Raw genomic sequence first — 20,278 nt, forward strand, 5'->3', positions numbered from 1 at the left:
AAACAAAAATTGTTAATGGGAAAAAAATCAATATTTGTGGCCCACACGCAGAAAGTCATTGCCAGATCACCCTGGGTAATGCTTGCTTGTTCAGTAACTCAGGAAAAAAAAAAAAAATCACCGTTTTATTAACTAAAGTACCACAAATAATTCACTTTGTGATATGTAAAGTTCAGCAAATCAACAGTCACATTGAGTCAGTTTTATATTATGTGGATTTACTTAAAATGTGCACAGACACCCTGGAGAAGGTATCCTGGCAGGTATACATAATTTACATCTTGAGCAATTTTGGTTTTGTATACACAATATTACAGAAACTAGGCATGTAAATGCAATTTATTTAAATTACAGTATATAACAAAAGTGGATCTTTTTAAAACCTGGAATAGTATTAACATCTTTATATGAGCAGTTTAACATCTGTTTCACCATTAAAGAGGGGCATAGGGTAGGGCCTGGTCCTGACGTGTCCCAAGGGGGAGAACAGTGGGCGGTGATTTAAATGAGGAACTATTGCTTTCTGTAGCAAACCTGGCGAATGGAGCTAGAGACTGATTCATCTTGGCAATAATGTGTTTATTTTGTCGGTCAGGGCAGGTTCTGATGGGGCCTGTTATTTCTCTACAGTAAGACAGTGTGAAACAACCAATGTCACCAGCTCTTTTGTCTCTCAGTCTGCTTGCTTCCGGTCAGTTGCACATGACTTGAAGTCTCTTTAAGGAAGGGAGTAGCAGCCAGCTCTCACCTCCTGGTCACCGAAGTTCAGTAACCCCAACGCCCCCAAGTTGCCGTTGGTTACCGTCTACCCGCGGCCTCCTCTACTTTCGTCCTGTCTGTCTAGCATTTTGCCTGGCACCGAGCAGAGAGGTGATACCAACAGTAGGCAAAGGAGAGAAGAGCCACGGTGAGGTGGTGTACGTAGTGGGGTTTGCAGTATCACCAAATGGAAGACAGATAATGGCCAAACCACCATTTTACATTTTCTGAACTATCGGGCAGCCTCAGCAGGCCACCTGTAGTATCTTGGCTTGAAATGCCTCTAGGGTAAGATTTGTTCATCTCATGATGGAAAAATTGAAAGTACACGGAAGTAAAGCGCCTTAATACTCAATTGATTTCAAGTTGGAATGGATCATTCAGATACAAAGATGGACCTGCAGAAGGTTTTGGAACAGAGGGTCCAAAACTCAGTTTCCAATTCAGGGGCACGTGGCTGGAAAGACGGGGTGTGTGGTGAGTGTGTTTGTTTTTGGAGAAACTGCTGCATTGTGAAATACAACCACTTTTGAAGAAATAACTGTCCTTCGATGACGAAGTTCTAGCAAAGATAGAAAATATAACACAGCTCTGCTGGTTCAGGTGCATCCAAATAAGGTTGATTTAAAAAGGCCATACTTTTATAATTATTCCACAGAAATAGTATTATTAAATCACAAAAGTGTTTTTTCTTTAACTTTCTAGCACTGAAGTGGCGCAAAGGCTGCCTAGTAGACCAGCCACTTGTTTTTCTTAAAATATTGTGCTTATAAACTATCTGTACAACTATTTAAACTTGCAGTAAAGAAAGAGATTTTAAATCGCTAAATTTTACGTATTCATTCTAGAGCTGTTCCAGACCTAATCAGACACTTGATTGTGAGCATAAAGAAAAAAAGGAAAAAAAAAATCATGTTTTTATAATTAGAGATGGGCTAGGCTAGTTCTGAAATCATAATAAAAGCCAAAAACCTGACATTCGAGTTTCTTCCATACGTGGGAGAGCATGCTGACCCCTGACTGGGTGTCCTGTGGCTCGTGTGCCGGTGGCGACCTCCCTTGGAAATTAGAGGTACTGTTACAGGGGAGGGGCTCCAGGGGAAAGAATGCAGCAGGGCCCAAGAAAGCCTTGCCAGAGGCCAGACTGGCAGCCCACGAGACCTCTCTGCTCTGCCCTTCCTTCCTTCATCTGCATCGCACCCTCACCCTGGGTTCTGTCTATGCGCCATACCCGCTGGGTTTTCGAAAAACCTGCTGTACTGTTAAGACAAGCTGGTGGGATTCCTGGACGCTCAGAGGAAAAGGGGAGAAGCCCCTAAGTACCCTCTTCCTTGGCCTCGGGGGGACAAAGGGGCTGTCTCAGCCGCGATGCTTCCCCTTGGCCGGGCTCAGAACTGGGGGTGGCCGCGGCACACGCCCACCGTGAGCCCTGTCGTCCCGCGTGTCAAAGTGGTTGCTCGCCTGCTCTGATCTTTGTAGAATTCAACACGCTTTCGATTTTAAAAAATGCCGAAAGGCAGAGAAGCCCCTTCCCCCGCTCCTGGGGAGCCGCTCCCCTCCTGCGGACACTCTGGGCACAGCAGCTGCACACCGGCTGCTTCCCACGGCCAGGTCTCCCTCCTCCTTGGAATCGTGACTTTGTGCTTTGACTAACTCCGTGTGACATCTGTTTGGCCACTTTGGAATTATGCTAACAGATTTGCAGAAAGAAAGAAAGAAAGCTAAGCAAAGCTGGGCACGATCCCATTCGGACAACCCACCACTGCCAAGAACCTCATGGCCAGAGAACCACGGGTGCATGTCGGAGGAGACAGGGTAAAGGATCCACGGGAAGAAAGTTTCTCTGCCTTCCAAAGGGGCACGGGCTACACACATCCGCGGGCGTCTCGCTGCGAGCCAAGTCCGGGAAAGAAAGGAGCACGTGGGCTTGAGTGCCCTTGAGGGGCCGCAGGCTGAGGAAGGCCTTGCGCCCGGGCCCGGGCGGAGCTGCCGGATGGCAGAGGAGGCCGCGGGAGGTATGTGTCTAGAGTGCAGTGGTGTCTGCCTGCAGGAGCAAGGGGTGCGCGTGCGGCGGTGGGCATCTCCTGGGCCTCGTGAGGTCAGGTCACCTGTGTGCAGGAGGCAAGCCGCGCATCTTTCTACCTTAGAAGCCCTCCCTCCCCTGGTCCCCTCTTTGACAGAAACAGCCCAGGGAGCCCACGCAGAGAGCCCGGGGGTGGGGTGGGGTGGGGGTGGGTGTTGAAGGCCTCTGCTCAGCCACGCCAGGGACACAGCATTTCTCTGGGTAGCAGGAGACCAGCCCGCGGAGCGGGGTTGGCGCTCACCATCCACACACTTCAGTGCAAGCCCATCTCTATTTATAACAAGGGGTCTGTAAAGGTGAAGAGCAGCCACCCTTATCTGTCCAGCAGCTGTTTCAAAGCCCTTTCGATGTTCATCCTGTGCCCGACGCGCGTCACGCCCAGATCTATGAGGTCTTCCTTCTGGAGGTTTGGCAGGTGGCTGCCGTCGATCTCGTTGTCCATGAAGGCCTCTTTATGCTCACCCAGGTTGAGGCTTTCCAGCCAGTCCGCCACGTCTGGTTTAGTCCACAGGTGGACAGGTTTAGTTGTAAAAGGCTTATTGGAGATTGGCTGTTGCAGTATGGAGGGGGATGGCGACCTGCTGCGTCCCGCTGGGTTCAAGCCAAACAGGTCCCCGGGAGGGGGCTGGCTTGGGAGGCCGAAGACATCCGAGAGGGTGGGAGAGGGAGCTGCGGCGGCAGCGGACAGGGGCGCAGGCAGGATCTCTTTGTTCAGCTCTGTGGGCGAGACCACGGGGCTGGGGGCACGTCTTGGTCCTGAGGTCCTGCTCTCATAGTCTGGGGGCCGGCTCTGCAGGGTGATGGGCTGGGAGGTCCCAGGGCGAACCGTGAAGGTGACCGTCGTGCTCCGCGTACCTGAGACGGTGCTCATGACCTCTGGGCCTCTGAAACGGCAGCAACAGAGAAAACGATCACAGGTCCGCTCACAACGTCCCGAGGAGGGGGCGGGAGACACCCAAACCACAGCAGAGCGTCCGACGGCAGGTGCGCTGGCAGTGAGCAAACGCTTTGCCATGCCGGAGGCGGGGCGGGGGGACACGAGCGGAAGGCACCAGAGCACACGGGGTGGCCACTCACCGGAGCCTGGCAGGTTGGGGGTGGGGGTGGGGGCAGGGAGACCTGGAGACGGGCCTGAACCAAGTCCTGCTCCCTGGCCGGGGCGTGTCTGTGCCACACCAGTACCGCCTGAGGAAGTGGCATCTTTTGCCTCAATTTCAGCAAGCAGAGGGGGGGGCACCCTTGAGGAGAGACCCTCCCTCTTAACTGCCCGCCAGGCCTGAGGCTTTTTGGCTTAGAAGGACTTAGAAGTGCAGGGAGGGGCGCCTCGCAGGCTGGCCCTGTTTCAGGAAGGGGGAAGCCCTACGGCTCCCTGGGGCCGCTCACGGATGCCGCCGCCGCCCTGTGGGCGTGAAAGGGTCAGGGTCGGGAGGGGGGCTTTATTAGCGGGCGGGAATGAGCCGCAGCCGCGGGGCCCAGTGTGTCCGCGCTCTGGGCTGGCCTCCTGCTGCTCTTTGCTTTCTCTGCCGCGGGCGTGTGTTTGCGTGAAACTGCCAGTTGGTAACCGGGTGCCTCTCAGCCTCCCGACGCTTCCCCGCTCAGCGCTGCGTCGAGTAAGGCATCTCCGTGTGAGGGAGCAGCAGGAGGTCGGCTGGGCCCGCACCCCCACAGGGCGTTCAGCTACGGCTTCCCGGAGGGCCAGGGGCTCCAGGGCCGGGTCTGTTACACGTAGGGGGCCCCTGTTGAGAACTTCCAGGGGCCTTGGTTACTGGTTGTACTGGTGCACTGGGCACCAGCAGGTAAAGGCAGCCCCAGGCGAGACCCTGAGGATGCCTCCTCCACTACTGCCAGGCTCGCTACTCAAAATCAAGAAACGGTCCAGGGCGTCACCCGCAGGGAGCGGGGAGCCACCCCTCCGGCCCCCAGACCTCGGTCCTGGAGAGAGAGGTGGGCCGTGCGCACGGCGGGCATTTGAGAAACCTGCAAACTCCGGTGCCCAAGTAGGGCTGAAAGACGCTCCCCAGTTCCCACTCCGGAGGGCCCGTCTCCCCTCCGTGCCTGCCCCACGGCTGTGGGCACACCTGTCTGGGGAAGGCTCATTTGAACCACTTCGGTACAACAGCTAAGCTGAGATGGTAGAGCAGCTCCACCCACAGGGGACTCGAGTTGTTTAATGAGGACCTTCAGGGGGGAGGGGTTTTTCTTTCGTGAAGCGGGTCAGTGTCTCACAGGAGCACGCAGCCCTGGCTCTAAGGTGACTTTGCGTGGCGCCGGGCCTGTGACCTGTGACCCCGACTGAGCCGACCGGGGCAGGACGGTTGGGAGGTGACCTTGTTCATCGGCTTTGTGCAGCAGGGGCAGGTCAGTCCCCCAGAGTGACAGCAACTGCTTTCAACCCAGGCGGCCTTTAGCAGGGGCCTCTCTGAGCCGGAGGGCGGGTGTCAGCACCACCCTCCTGTGGGAACACCCCAGCGATTCCCAGGTAGTTGGGATGTTCTTTCAAAAGGAAGGCTCTGCGGGCAGCCGTGTGTGTCGTCAGAAGCAAACAGATGGGTGGGCAGTGAGAACGAGGGACAGGAGAACACACCAGAGAGAAGAGGTTTCTGCACACAGCACTTACTTCTGTTCAGCACGACCCTCTTCTGTTGCCACCCATCGTGGGAGCAAATGGAAACGACAAAATGGAATGGGTTGAGACCACGCTGCAAAATTAATTACAGTTAAAAAAAAGAAGCTTTTTTCGATGGATGAAATTAAAGCAACGGCACAGATGCTGGCCGAGAGTCTACCCGCGCTGCTCCTTTTCTGGCCACGGAGCAGAGTGGGCAGCGCACAGAGCTGCCCGGAAGAGAACGTCAAGAGGGGCCTCGCTTTCGTGTGTAGGATGGGAAACTCACACCTGTGCCTTCCTTGGCTGGGGGTGATGCGAACATGGAGAGAAACATCCAGGAAAACGTTAAGGAGGAGAACGACGTCAGCCTCTGCTCGGAGTCCCCTGAGAGCCAGCTCGTTGCTGACACCCAGACCCGGCTTCCCGGGCTGCCTTTGTCTTCTGCAGCTTAGGAAGGACAAATCGGCGTTCCTGGCTGGGGGCGGCCGTGCTTTGCGTCAAGTCTACACCGAGAGGGGAGAGCCCGGCAGCTAATAAAGGGGGTCGTCAGACCTGGCCCCACGCTCGGGGCCACCCACGGCCCTGCGGAACGTCGCCGTGGAGAAGAACCAGCGCGTTTGAGGAGCTGAGCGGAGGCCTGCGCGGGGCCGGTCCACCCTGCCCTCCTTCTCAGCGGCTTGATCGACTCTCAGTTAATCAGGCGGATATCATTCACTGGATCTCCTGGTTGCGGAGATCATTATGTTGCTAAGCGACCACTGGGTTCCCGGGTGGAACACACAGGAATCTGTTGCCCCGATTTAGAACACAGACACATACACACGCACACACACGCCCTCTCTTGGACTGTGACTCTCTATCCTGCCTCTTCAATCCAATCCATACGGGAACATGAGGATTAAAACAAAAATGGAGGGTTAACTGACCCCCCGAGATGCACCGTTATTTTATCGGTCAGCCCGAGTTGACCGGGGTCGGGGAAGTGAGGACTCAAGTCGCCTTTCCATTGTGTTTACAAGTGCAGTTCGGCCGTCGAGCGGTGGCTGGCTGTGGGCCGGAGGCGCTCAGGGGGCCGGCGCTGGGGTTCTGGACCCTTCCCGCCCGGGCCTCCCTCCAGCGCGCCCGCCGGACCTCTGCCTTCCAGTGACTGTAGGGTCTTCGTGAGGAGCCCCTGTCTTGCGAATAAGATAGCACTTATTTCCAGACCGCTCTCTTCTTGGTTTCTATCTATCTTTATAGCACCTCCAAAGGTCGGTCGTTCCAAAGACAGGGAGAGCGGCCGGGGCGTTAACAGATCTGCACAAGGCCTGAGCCTGGCCCTGCTTCCCGGCTCTGAGCACCGCGAGCCCCTGTGTGTCTGCAGTCCTGGGCCTGGCCTGCAGGGACGGCGATGGATGTGGGAAGCTGGTTTCCCGGGTCAGGAAGTGACGAGACTCGGCCAAGCAGATGGGGCTGGAACTGGGCGGGGGCAGGGGGCTGCGTCGGCTTCAGCAGCCCTTTCGACACATCGGAGCAGGTGGGCAGGCACCCAGTCCTCAGCGGGAGGCATCCATCCCCTGATACACTTCGGCTGAGTGGTCCTGGCGTCCAGACTGGGAAATGAGAGCGTGAGAAACAGACCTGAAGGATAAAATGCCGCAGCCTGACCAGAAGAGCCCCTTCACGAGCCCGCGTACGAGGAGACACGCGACAGCGAGCTTCACGACCACCCTCCCTAGTGTCCACCGCCTTATCCACGATTTCAGTCACTGACACTGCCTGGACGTTTCGGTTGCTGCCGTGAAATGGTAAAGCCTCCGTGACGGCGCTGCCGTGATGAAAGTGTCATTAAGCAGCTTCTATTATCGAGTCTATCGAGTCAGTTTTGGAAAGTCTTCGCTCTGGGACCGGCTGGGCAGAGGTCATTTTTTAACAACCCAGATAGATTTATTTTAAAACCGAGAGGCTCTCAGGATAATACTGTGGAGAGCCAGTGAGGAGCTGGTGCCACTAGCCAGGCCAGGGCAGCCGGAGGCCGGAGGGCATCACCTGAGAAGCGGCCAGCGCTCCCCTGAACCCCCAGGGGACCTGGAGCGCCGTCGCTGCCTCCGGGAAGCGAAGGCCAGTCTGGATGAACCGAAAAGACCGAGGCGATCGGAGGGGCTCCTGGGGGCTTGAGCCGATGCCGTGCGCCCTGGACGGAGGCCAGTGGGTCCCCCGCAGGCATCCACTCACTGCCCTGATACTCCTCCCAACAGCCGGAGAGTGAAAGCCAAACCCAAACTGACCTTCCGCTCCCCTGGGAGTGCTGACAAAGAACAGATGCCTGGGCTTCCTAGGTCAAGCCCCTTTGTTTTGTGTCAGACGCCGTCATCTACCCGCTGTCTCCGGAGCAGAGGCCCCCGGGACCCCACATGGGCCGGCTCGTGGGCTTCCCTGTGTCACTGTGACCCACGTGACTGCATAGCTGCTGGGTCACCTTCATGGAATGAAAGTTCACGCCAAGCCTTTGCTCAAGCCCTCGACGGCTGCCACCACTCAGACGCAACCCAGCCCTTGCCCTCGGCACGCGGGAGCCCTCTGGGACCCTTCCCCCGTCAGCGCTGCCTCTGGTCTGGCCAGTTGCTCCAGCGTGGCGAGCACTTGCCAGTGCCTGGGCTTTGTGCTTGCTGGTCCGCTGGTCCTGGTGCCCGGGATGCTCTGCTCCTGCGTTTCTGCCCAGCTGGCTCCTTTTACTACTTCAGGTGGTTCAAATGGCACTTCCTTGGGGAGGGTCACCTCCGTCCTGCCCATGGTCGCTGACTCGTGGGGACATCGTCATCCCTTTGCAGCGCCCGCACACTTCAGGCTCGTCTTGTTTACTGTTTCTCATTCCTTCCCCCTTGAGAATGTAGCCCTTCAGAGGAGGAGAGGCCTTGAATGTTTTCTTGTTCAGTGAGGAATCCTGGGGCCCGGCCCAGTGCCTGGTACACTGAGGTAACCAGTAACCCCTGGTCCAGTCGACGGTTCATGACTAAGTCTGCGCCCAGCTTCCCGGGGCCCAGGCCTCCGTGACTGTGCACCCCTTTTGTTAACTGTCCTCCCTCAGGTCTGACCCTAGGCTCCTACCAAGAACCCGTCAAGAGGCCACGGGGCTGGGCTGTGGCTCGTTTGGCTTCCCGGCTCTGTGACTTCATGGAAAACACCAGGTGCTCTGCAACTAGGCGGACGCTGCTTGTGTGTCTAGGTTTCCAAAGGGCTCCGCACGGCGGGCCGCCCGCCGCAGGGCAAGGCCGTGCCCGTCGTGGGTGTTGGCCGTGCCCTGGCGCCTCTCCGGCCGTTCACGGTCATCCTCTCGAGCTCTGAGCTTTGCAGGGAAGGTCCGGGCCTGCAGGACGCCAGGCGCCGGTGCCGGGCCTCCAGCCCGTGGGGTAGCTTGGGGCGGTGCTGGGTAGGACAAGCAGCCGATCACCCCAGAGGCCTAGTTCTTAGGAGGTGTTTCCAGATCAGGCCTGGAGGGATGCCGCGAACGCTAGGCCGTAAAGAAAATGGCGTGATCGTCGTCTTTTCGACAACGTGTCTGTGATCAAGACGTCGGCAGAGCCCGCGTCGTCCCTGATTTCGGGGGACACGTGATGGCAGCAGAAACCCACGCACGGCTCAGGTTAAGTCAGATGTACCCCAGTAAGCGAGGGCCTAGTCGTTCAGTGTCCTCTCTTCCCCGACCCTGCCCAGGGTCACCGCACCTCAGAGTTCAGAAAGGACCCGAGGGCAAAAGTAACTTAACCAAAGGGGCAGGTTCACCTGAGGTTTCTGCCCTCTTAGCGGACAAACGATTGTGGAGCAGCTCAAAGAACTGTCCCTTTCTTGGGCGATCAGACTTCTTTCTGTGGAAATGGGGTGTCTGCACTGCTGCCTGTCTGTCATTTCAGAGCACGGCCGGTTTTCAGTTTTCCCTAGAAAAACTCATTTCTTTTCCCTCACTAGGAATTTCCTTCATCCAGTTTCCTGCCTCATTTTGCCCAGGGCCATTCACACCTCTTAATTTGTAGATGCATTTAAAAGCAGCAGTGAGACACCCAGGCAGGTGAGCCCTGGCTGGGGGTGTCCTGGGCTTTGTCTGCTGCCTGAATGGCTGAATCCCAGGCCTCTCAACGAGGCGGAGGCCTGTCCCAGGGAGGGAGAGGGGGAGGGGGAGGGGGAGGGGGAGGGGGAGGGGGAGGGGGAGGGGGAGGGGGAGGGGGAGGGGGAGGGGGAGGGGGAGAGGGAGAGCCAGCTGCCTGCTCATGAGGAAGACCTGGTGCTCGGTCACCCGCTGGGGGCTCTGCTGAGGAGCTGCCCCCTTCTTACCGTGGTCGGTCCACCTCCTGGCTGCAGCTCACGTCCACTGGGCTTTGCCCGATGCGGCCGTGAGATCGGAAAAGCCAGAGTGGGCAGGCGAGCGTCCAGCTTAGTGCTGGAGTCGGTGACCGACCTTCCTCCTCGTCCTTGGGCCTCAGGCCGACCTGTCCTGGTCCACCTCAGTGTAGCCCTTAGCAGTGAGTGGGGAAGGGGAGGGGACGCCGCCTCGGGGACGTCACCAGTGCTGGAGGCCGCCCGGTGGCCACCCTTGCAGATAAGCAGAGAAGACTTCTGGGTGCTCAGCTGGACGCGAGGGGGCTTCCGAAGGCCTGAGAGTAGCCCGTCCCGGTGAGCTCGGTTAGGTAGTGGCGCCTTTCTTCCAGGCTAATCCCTGGCTCCAGCGAGAGGGGCGGAGTCGAGCCCTGAGGCAGCTCTGGAGGTCGGAGTGCTTTCGTGCCTTGCAGCCGAGTGCCCGTGGCCGAGGGCTTCCCCTCTGACCCCCGGTCCACTCATCTGCACCGTGGGAGCAGGTTCAGGCCCTGCCTCCGGTGCCTGGCGTTCGGTGAGTGCGTAACAGAGGTCACTTAATGCTTGTACCATGACGGACTGGGCTATAAATAGTAGAAGAGACGGGAGGTGGCCGTTCCTGGCAGCTGAGCTTGGGTCGGACAGAATCGGTCTTGCAGCTGCTCTCAAGAAGTCCGACAGGATTCTGCCCGCTGACCCCTGCTCTCAGGCCCCTCCCATCCAGGGAAACCCTAGAGACACCTGCAACTCGGAGACGCCCTCTCCTGTGAGCCCCAAGGAGCTCACCCAGCCAGGAGAGGAGCTGGGGAGGCCTACAATCTGATGCCGTTCAGAGAGGCCCCTGGACTCCCGGGTGGGAGTGCTCCGGGAAGCACGGCGCCGTGCGGGCTGCCCCACTGGCCAGAGCAGCCCTAGAGTTGCATCTTCCACACTTCAGACATCGCTAGCGGTGGGAAGTGCCAGTCAGAAGACCTTGGCCTGGTCCTGGCTCTATCTTCTGCTGGCTGTGCACATGGACAAGCCACCTGGCCTCTCTGGGTCTCCATTTCCCCTTCTGAAAAATGGGTATAATTATACATGCTCTCTAGCAGCTGTTAGAAAGATTACTCACCACGTCCAAGTGTTTTGTAAAATATGAAACAGTGATAAAGCATCTTAATTGTACCTCTACATAACCTAGCAGCTAAAGACGGGTACTATTACGTGACAGAGCCAGTTTTAAACATTTCCTTGAGACTTTCAAGCACCTAATACTCGTAGGTACGTGTGTACGTACGTCCACCAGAAACGGGGAATTTGTAAGGAATCTGTTCAGCTGGAGTGCCCTTTGAACGCCACTAATGATGGGCGCCCCATTAAAAGACAGTGGTGTCGGCGTGCTTGTCTCTACCGAGGCTGGCCCATCAGCGTTCCTCGGAGGAGTAGTGGGAGCTGTGCACGTAACTCACGCCCGCACCGAAAGATAACTGGGAAAGTGGTGGCTCTCAGGACCCGACCGTAGTGCAATACTGCTGATTAATGGACTGAGATGTTTGAATCCAGCGCCTGCCCAGCAGGAGTATGAAGGACGACTTCATTAGTTGAGATGATGAAACCTGAGAGTAAACATCAGTGGGGGAACGTGAAGGGCCCTGCTGCCTGGGGACCCGAGCAGTGGTGTGTGTCTTGGGCGAAGGGAACCGAGAACCGTGAGTGATGGCTGGAGCACCGGGCTCTGGCGAGGGTCATCCACCAGCTACAGGCGGGGCGGGGCAGGGGGGGGGGAGGCTGTTACAGCGTGGCGTGCCTCGACAGAGCCCTGGGGTTGGGTTTAGGACTGGCCCCCCACGTGCGACCCCCGGTTTCTAGGCAGTGCCTTACGCTCTGACGTTGTGAGCACCCACGCGGGGAGGACCGCGTGCTTTGCTTCCACGATGTCCGCCCTGGGTCAGGATGGGCTCCGGGGTTGCATTTCACTCTGAGCTCACTAGCGGATCTGCAACCTGGCCCCTCCCCGGCCTCAGACCAGTTAGTGACGGGAGGAGGGGAAAAGAGCCCCTCACGCACATGTGACCACACACGTGATTGCACACACGCCGCTCACGCGACCCCCGGCCGGTGCACCCCTCCCCTGCAACCCCTGGGTGAGGCTCCAGAATGGCCTTTGGGGTCCTGGCCAAGACCTGGAGGACGCGGGAGGAGAGAGCAGGGCTCCTCCCTGGAGGCCACGGCGGGGATGGCCTGTGTGGCAGTGTCTCGTTACGCGTCTCTACGCGGGGCCCACGTCCTGCCGGGCCAGACGCGCTCGGCTCTGTTGCACCGGCGTCCAGGGGACGAGGAGGGGGCACGTGAGCGCACGACAGAGGCGGCCGACACAGAAGGCTGGCATTTCCCTGTCCGTGTCCGCTTCCGTTGCTCCCAAGGGCATTTCCTGGTCAGCACTGGCCGGCACAGGAAAAGCCCGGCTTGGGATGGTCTGCGCCCACGCCGGCCGCGGCACTTACCTTGGAGCGAGGCTGGCAGGCTTGGATCCCGCTGGCGAGTCCAGTCCTTCCCCCGGCTTTGCCGTTTTCTCTCGGTTCATTTGCTGCAGGATTGAGTTCAACTCACTAATCACGTTTGCCTTTGGGCCGGAGAGAATCGGGCTTTTGACCTCCGAGATGTCACCCCACAGCCTGGAGGTCCTCGGCTGGATAACCTTTGTGGTCCCGGGCTGGGCCCCGCCGGGGGGCGGCGGGCGTGCCGGCAGGGGGATCACAAAGCTGTCCACGTCCTCCTCCAGCAGCGCGTCGTGGTAAAGTGCGTTGCCTTTGTGAATTATGGGCTTCATTTTTGGCTTAGGAGGTACTGGGGGTTTGTCAACCGTAAATGCTTGCCCATCTGCATAGACCGTGCAGGTGTCCACGTTCTCCCCGCCCTCGGAGGACAGGGTGGAGATGCTGGAGACCGTGGAGATGGTGCTGGTCGTCTCGAGGTGGTGGTCGCTGCTGCTCCGGCTGTCCGCCTCCTCGATCCCAGAGTCCGTGACGGCATCAAAGCTTTCGGGGGGTGGCAGGAATGAGGCAGGCAGACAGTTCGAAAGGCCAGCTGGCTTCTTACTGTCCGCAGAGTTGGTGGGCTGGCTGGAGTTCGACGAAGGGGACTGGGGGGCGTCGCTTTTCTTCTGCGTGACCAGGTCTGAGAGTGCGGGGACAGAAGCAACGCGGTCATCGGGGATATCAAAACTGTTTGCAAATTCCAGGGGAGGAGGCAGTGGCTCTGTAAAAATAAAATCCTCATCCAGATCCACGGATGCCAGAGGTGGGGGAGGGATGCGGAACGGCAAGATCACCGCCTCCTCCACGGAGCCCGCCGCCACGACGGTCCTGCCGGGCGCGGCGGCCGCGGGCTCGGGGCCAGCGGGGATCGGTAAAGCACCTTCAGTTTCGGGAACGCCTTCTGGCACCTCGGACGGCGAGCGGTCCGGCTTCGTTTCTGTGTCGGCATCCTCGTCCTCTTCCTGCAGGAAGGCGTCCGGCCTGGCTGCGTCCACGGTGTGTACCATCAGCAGGCCGGCCGACTTGCGCTGGGACGCATCCGCGATGTTGGTGAGCGTGCCCTTCTCGTCGCCCTTCCGCTCCTTGCCCAGGTCGGCCTCGTACTTGTTCTCCGTCTCCTGCCGCCTCAGGGGCCCCCGCGTGTTCTGCCTGGAGACCGGAGGGAAGCCTGCTTCCCCGCTGGGCCGCATTTTGGTATCGATGTAGAGAGGTTTGTTGAGGTCGGCCTTGGGGGCCTCCCCCTTGGGGCCCTGCTGGGACTCCTTCAAGGCTCGGTCCCTCGCGGAGAGCGCCAGGGCCAGCGGGGAGCTCGGGTCCAGCAGCCTCCCCGTGAGCGGGTGGACGTAGTTCTCAGGGCCGGCCGCACTGCTGCTCTTGAGGGGAGCTGCAGGGCTGCTCTCGGGCCCCTTGGCTTTGGACGTGGAATTCAGTGGCCTGCCGGCCTCACCCTGAGCTCCGGCCTCGCCACCACCCACAAAGTGGTTCTCGGGCTCCCTGGTCGCCGCCCCTGGCGTGGGTGACGACAGCTGCTCGGTGCCCTCCTCCTCGCCGAACCCGCCCTCCTCGGGGAACTTGGAGGGCCGTGCCTGGGGGGCGGGCAGCCCCAGGCCCACGTCCTCGTCCCCCAGGTCCGTGGACAGGAAGGCCGGCGAGTTCCTCCTGGCCTCCAGCCGCTTCTCCCGGTCGCGGACGGCCCCGGCGATGGCGGCGGCGAAGGGGCTGCTGGCGGTCAGGCTGTCGTCGGGCCGCAGCTGGCCCGGCTGCTCGGAGGCCTGGGGCTCGATCTCCGTGCTGCTGCCCTGGCTGCTCTTGCCGCTGCTGCTGGTGGAGGGCTCCTTGACGATGATGGTCGGGATGGGGATGGAGCACGTCTTCTCGGGGCTGTCCTCCACGTTGGACTGCTTCACCAGCATGCCCTTCCGCCTGGCGGGCTTGGCGGGGACGTAGACGGCTTTGCTGGCGACCTTCCCGACCTCGGAGTACGGGTTTTCGGGCATCTGGCCCCTCTTGCCGCGGAAGGTGGCCTGGGCGGCGGCGTTGCGGCTGTAGAGGTCCTCGGAGTCCAGGGAGTAGCGGTCCAGCTCCCTCCTGTGGTACAGCCCCTTCTCCCTCAACATGGTGGCCACCGTGTCGGAGCGAGCTGCCGGGGACACCTTGGCGGCGGAGTTCTGATTGAACGCGGGCTTGATCGTCCCGTAGACTCTGGGAGTTGGGGACTTGGGGCAGTTGTAGGCGGTGGGGGAGGGTGGTGGAGGAGAGGGGGGCACCGACTGTGGCGGCGGGGGGATGTCCTCGGAGGTGTCCGGCATGGACAGGCTTCTGGTGAACTTGAGCATCGGAGGGGCCAGAAATTGCCGCTCTTCCCCCGTGAGTCCTACAAGTAGAAGGCAGGTTTAGATTTAAATCACGGCAGTGACGAACACCCCACTAAGCTCCAGGACGCTGCGACAGGCTGTGTCTCCGCAGACTCACAAAGAATCGCGATGGGCACTGTTCACAATGCAGCACAAGCCACTATGCCGAGGGGTCACGTGGCCCATCCCGAGCCAGAACAAGGGAAAGGCCCCGGGAGGCACGGAGTGCGTGCTGTTGAGAGAGATGGCACCCAGAGCGACGGGCGCGAGCCGACTCCCCGGGGTTCGTGTGCGCACGTGTGAGCGTGTGTCGGGGGCAGGGGTGGCCTGCATCAGGGGCCATCCATCCCTTCAGGCTTGGCCGGGGCCCCCGGCGGGTGTTTTCGGGTTTGGGACTGAGGCTGTCGAGCTGCGTGTCAGAAACGAGGGCACAGGGAACACAGGTGGCTGCACTGGCTCATGGGACGCGGATGGTGCCGCCGTCCCGGGGGCATCAGAGCGCCGATGTCCTGCAGGTGCTGCAGGTATGCGGGGAGGCCTGGTGCCCTCGAGCAGAGCCCGGTGCGTATGGAGGCCCTAGGGTGGCGTCGCCTGCTCGACAGAAACCCGTTTTGTTGCCTGACTTCTCTGGGCCCCCAAAGGGTACTGGAGCTCCCCAGGCCCTCAGGAGGATGGCTGAGCGGCCCTGGCAGGAGAACGTGCTGCGACACGCCAAGACCTTCTAACCCAAGACCCCAACCCAAGCCGGGAGCAGGGTCCTGACCAAACGCCCGGCCGGCCGCCTGGCCCAGCGAAGCCCTCTGGGTCCTAAGACCCTCTGGGCTGGGCCGAGGGGCCCGGTGGTTTACCACGGTCCCCACTGACCATGGTCCGAGTTGGGGGACTGGACCTGTGGAGCCCGTGGGTGTTGGGTGAGAGAGGGTGCTGAGGGGCCCGCGGGGGTGACGGCCGCATCCGGGCGCGTCGGGCCCCAGAGCTCTGGTGTGTCCACTGGGTGGACTTTCAGATTCTTTCCGACAGTTCAAGATACAAAAACATCAACGGAACGCACTCCGGACACGGGAAGCGGCACACGGACACGGACGCTGACAGATGTCAAGTACGAGGGTCTCGCGTGGGGGGCATGCAGGTTTTTCAAAGAGGTAACAAAACGAATCACTCCAAATCAAAAACGCTCCTAGGACAAACCACGGTAATTTATTCCAGTGAGAGCTTCCACTCGATAAGGGTATTCCAAATTTCACACGCTCCTTGTGGGAGGGCGTTTTGGCATTGCAAAGATGGTTGCTCAGAGGCCTCATTGAGCGCGCGTACGTGGCGGCTGCCTGACAGTCACGGTCCCAAGGAGCAGTAATTTAAGAACACGCCTTATGGAGTGATTGTTACGTTCACACTGCAGATGCCAAGCTGTAAGGTTCACTGACCTGATAGAAAGATTCTGCTGTCTGACGGGAGGAAATGGACTGTTACTAAGCAGTTAGAGAGCCGGGGCAGGAGATGGCGTGAGCGCTACTCTGCAGTGGCCCCGAGCTCCTGGGGGACCTTGGGGACCGGCAGGCGCCACCTCCGCCATCCCTTATCGTTCAGTTCCTGCCAGCTGCCACCCCTTCAAGCTAGCGACAGAGGCGCCAGGCCTGAGACCGCAGTGCTGGACACACAGAGCAGCGCCGCGTCCCCCAGTGTCCGGCAGTGGCCTTAGCTTCTCTGGGAATTTACACGGTAAAGACAGTGCTGGATTACTCACAAAGGGGCTGTCTGAAGGGGTCACGTTTACCTTGCCTGGAACAGAGTCAGCAGGAACCATGCGAAGTTATTAACAAGAAGGTAGCACAGTACGTCGTGCCCGCAGAGCGCGAGAGCCCGGCCCAGCCACCCTTAGAAGCGTGTCCATCGAACTCATCCACAAAGCGCGGCGGTGGCCGTTCGCAGGGGACCTGGGCCCACCCCGTCCGGCCCACTCTAAACACGCAGGGCGGGGGCGAGGGGCTTCCTGGACGTCACCTGCCCACCTCCACCTCCCTCCTGACTGCGGCCCCTCACCCTGCTGGTATTATCACGGATACTTGGCTTGTGAGGCCGGGAGGCCACCCTGGATTCGGTATCCAGAGGGTAGGAGAGTTTCAGACGGCTCAGGCGGTCAAGGCCTCCCTGGGGGTGAGGCCGGGTGCCCGTCCTCTGGTGGGCGGGCCTGGGGCCTCTGAGGGGCACTGCTGAGGGTGCTGAGAGCCAAGGGGCACCTTTGCGGGGGTGGCCACGCTGCTTACCTATTGATTTTTGCCTTCGCATCGTACCTCGAGGGAGGCCCAGAAATGGGCCTTTCGGGCTCCCAGGAACGGTGGGCGTCATCACGGCGATCCCCTGGCGTTCGTACACGGACTGCAAACCAGAGAGCCCGGGGTGAGCTGTGTCAGACCAGTGCCACCCACGGCAGCCAGACAGGGAAGCCCTGGGCAGTGGACACCTGTCACGGGGCTTCCCCCAGCTGCTTCTGGGGAGCACCTCCGCGTCCAGCTGAGGCTGACGACGGGCCACACCAGCGTCCAGGACCCAGAAGGGGGCCCTGTCTGCCCTCAAGGTGCCGGTGAGCCCCGTTCAGCGGAGCCGCGGTCTGCCTGACATTGACTGAGAATGGCCAGGACGGATGTCCCGTAGGAAAGAGCACCTGGCGGTGGGCAGTGGGGTCCGACCTTGGCCACATCCGCCTCCGCAAAGTGGGCTGACCACAGTGGCCCAGAGTGGGGGACAAGCCGAGCGCGGTGCCCTGGGGCACGTGGGCCCCGCGGCAGGCGGGCTGCCCGTCCTTCCTCCTCCGCCTGGTCCAGGAGGAGCCTCGCGCGTCCCTCCTTCGCTTTGCAAACAGCTTCCCTGTGCAGCCCCCGCCCAAGCTGCTGCTTCCTCGACTGGAAGACAGGTTGCTGGCCGGCCTCACCTCGCGGCGTCGGAGGGCCACTCGGATCAGCCGGGTGCGAGGCCCGAAGGAAACAGGCGTGCGCGTGCCCAGGCTGTTCCCGCGTGACCCAGTCTTGCCAGGCTCTGGGCGTCTGCCCGGCCCGGGGCTTGGAGGGTGTCTGAAACGAGCTGGGTACGGGGTGCCACGGGGGGGTGGGGGGCCGGGACGCAGGGCCCTGGAGGAGCCGCCCGGGCCTTCTGGAGATGAGGGGAGGCAGGGGGCATCCTGTATCGTGCACTACGCAAAACAGTCACATCGGACCGATGATACTTCTGGGCATTATTAGGAAGAGGCGCGGTGAAACAGAGTGAGTCAGTGTGAAGCGGATTCAGAGAAGATACAAAGTCAGGAAGTGATCGTGACAGGTGGTGCTCAGACCGGCAGCAGGCACAGTGCTGGGGTGGAGAGGGCCACGTCTGGAACCTGAGAGAAGCAGCCTGCCCGGACGACGGGCGGCTCTGCCAGCCCGTCGTGGCCCGTGATCTCTGCTGACCGCCCCCTGGGAATAACGGTGGCCTGAGACCTCGGAGCGGCGGGGTCCCAGGCGCGTACGTGGAGGCCCTGCTCCCCGGGGCGGTGGGGTCGGGCCTCGTCCGCCCCGGAAGGCTGCTGCTTTGCTCCGGGTGGCCTACGGGAAGGCCCTCGGGGCGAGTTACTGAGCGGGGTCACGCGGTGGCCTGCCCGCCCCCCCCCCCCCCCCCACTGCGGGTCTGCACTGGAATGGGGTGCCTGCCGCGCGTACGCAGATTGGGGCTCCGGGTCTGGACGCTGGGGAGGGTGAACTGCAACCGCGAGGTCTGCCCACATCGGCCTGCCGCCCGCTCCCCCGGCCCAGCCACTCACGTTCACGTCCGAGACAGAGGGGAAGCACCGGCTGGTGGGCCGCTGCTTGATGGTGGCCACCCTGGACTCCACTGCCACGCTCTCAGCAGTTCGGGATGGCTTGGAGGCTGGGACTATCTCATCGGGTTTATCTGCAACGTGAACGTGACCGTCAGGACGGGCGTCGGTGAGCAAAGCCCCAAAGCGCAATCGGGCAAGGGGCTGAGTTAGAAAAATGCCCGAGTGCCTAGTGCCTTTTCACAAAGCTGTCATGGTACACGTGGTTTGTCGCTGTGGTGTGGAGCACGCGTGCCTCTCGGCCACAAGCGCTGACACTGACAGGACCCAAGCCATACCCGCCCCCCCCCCACCGGGTGCACGTGGACAGGAGGGGAAGGAGACCCTCGCGGAGGCAACGCAGCCTCAGCCCCGGAGGCTCCGGCACTCAGACGGCATCGCTCTGCTCATACTAGCGCGGCTTATTCTTGCTGGGGCGGGGGAGCCGAGCCAATGTTTTGAACGTTTTTCTTTTTAAGAGCTCGGAGGTGTGGCTCCTTTGAAACTAAGCGCAGCTGCCAGGGTCTAAGGACCCAGCACCCGGGGCTGGAGGCGGCTGGGCAGCGTGGGTGTAGGCAGGGGTAGAGGTCGGGAGGGGAGGCAGCCCCCCCGCCCCCCGCTCAGGAGCCAGTCGAGGTTTGTGCCTTGCTGTGCGGGGGAGTCCCCCCTCCCCCGAGAGCTGAACATTCTCAGTTCCTTGTGAAAAAGAAAGCCAAGGGTTAGTTATCAGTGATGCTTGCAGATTAAGAAATGACTTTAAATGTTACACTTGGGGGAAAACCCGAAACTGGAGCACGTCCTGGACCCGCCCGACACCCTGGCCTCTGCCCGCAGGCCCTCTGAGCGCAGGCACCGGCGTCTGATCGGGTCACAGCGCAGGACCCTGGTTGGCTGACACCAGGGGCGCCCGGGGAGGGGGCAGAAACCAGCGCGAGGCGGGCCTGGTGGGAATCTCCCACTTTGGACCCTGTGAGGTGCTGCACTCTCCCGGCCACCCCCCGAGAACATTCTGTCCAGAGCTCGAGGTCTCCTCCTAGCTCACCCCACACGCTTCTGGGGTCTTGAGATGCCCCACGAAGCTCGTGCTGCCAGAAAGGCCCAGGCCTCCGGGGTCTCGGCAGCCCCAAGGCCCCCCAGGAAGAGCGCAGCCCCTGGAGAGGTCCCCACAGACCCCAACAGGCAGGCCTCCGGCTTCTCGGGGCCCCTTCCTGGTCGGTGCCCAGCCACATCCTGGAGCAGGGTGAGGGCCCCACGGTCCCAGGTCGCCTGCTCGGGGAAGGCGGAGGAGCTGAGGCACGGCAGCTCGCAGGAGGCCCTTCCCGACCCGCCAGCTGGCCTCCTCGGGGGACACTGGCAAGCGCCCGCCCTCTTAGGGGGTCGGTTGGAAACACCCACGTCTCTGGCCAGCCCAGCTCCCGTTGCGGTGCCACTTAGCGCCCACCGTCGTGGCCCCGCCTCTCCTCTGACCCTCCTCCTGTTGCCAGATCCCCGGCCCCACACCCCCAGTCCCAGCGACGTGCCTCCTTCAGGAAGCCTTCCCCTCGGGTCTGGGCCAGGATTCTCTTGAGGCTGGGGTTTAACTTGTTCCTGTGCTCGCCTACCCCCCCCCACCCCGCCCCCTTGGCTAGAGGACTCAGGGTCCTTGGTTGACGTCCCCAGTGAGCCCATGGTGACCTGCAGGTCCCCTTGGCCCGCTCCTGGAAGCCAGGCACCTCCCCGTGGCTGTCGGCTTTGCTTCAGCCGAGGTGCAGCTCTTTCTCCGACGACGGCGGGGAGTCAGGTCCGTCTCCCGCGTTGGGACCT

At 60.7% G+C, this 20,278-nt stretch overlaps 1 protein-coding gene across 1 annotated transcript in view; it reads right to left on the minus strand.

Moving 5' to 3' along the window:
• Positions 1-241: 241 nt before the first annotated feature.
• The window catches only part of SHANK2 (SH3 and multiple ankyrin repeat domains 2), a 544,666-nt gene continuing 524,629 nt past the window's right edge, over positions 242-20,278 (minus strand). The window contains 4 exon segments of the mRNA XM_032638880.1: positions 242-3,726; positions 12,260-14,666; positions 16,911-17,022; positions 18,440-18,570. Of these exon segments, the coding sequence (XP_032494771.1) occupies positions 3,156-3,726; positions 12,260-14,666; positions 16,911-17,022; positions 18,440-18,570 (3,221 nt within the window). The 3' untranslated portion in view covers positions 242-3,155.

The sequence above is a fragment of the Phocoena sinus genome, chromosome 8, assembly GCF_008692025.1.
Source record: "Phocoena sinus isolate mPhoSin1 chromosome 8, mPhoSin1.pri, whole genome shotgun sequence".
NCBI lineage: Eukaryota > Metazoa > Chordata > Mammalia > Artiodactyla > Phocoenidae > Phocoena > Phocoena sinus.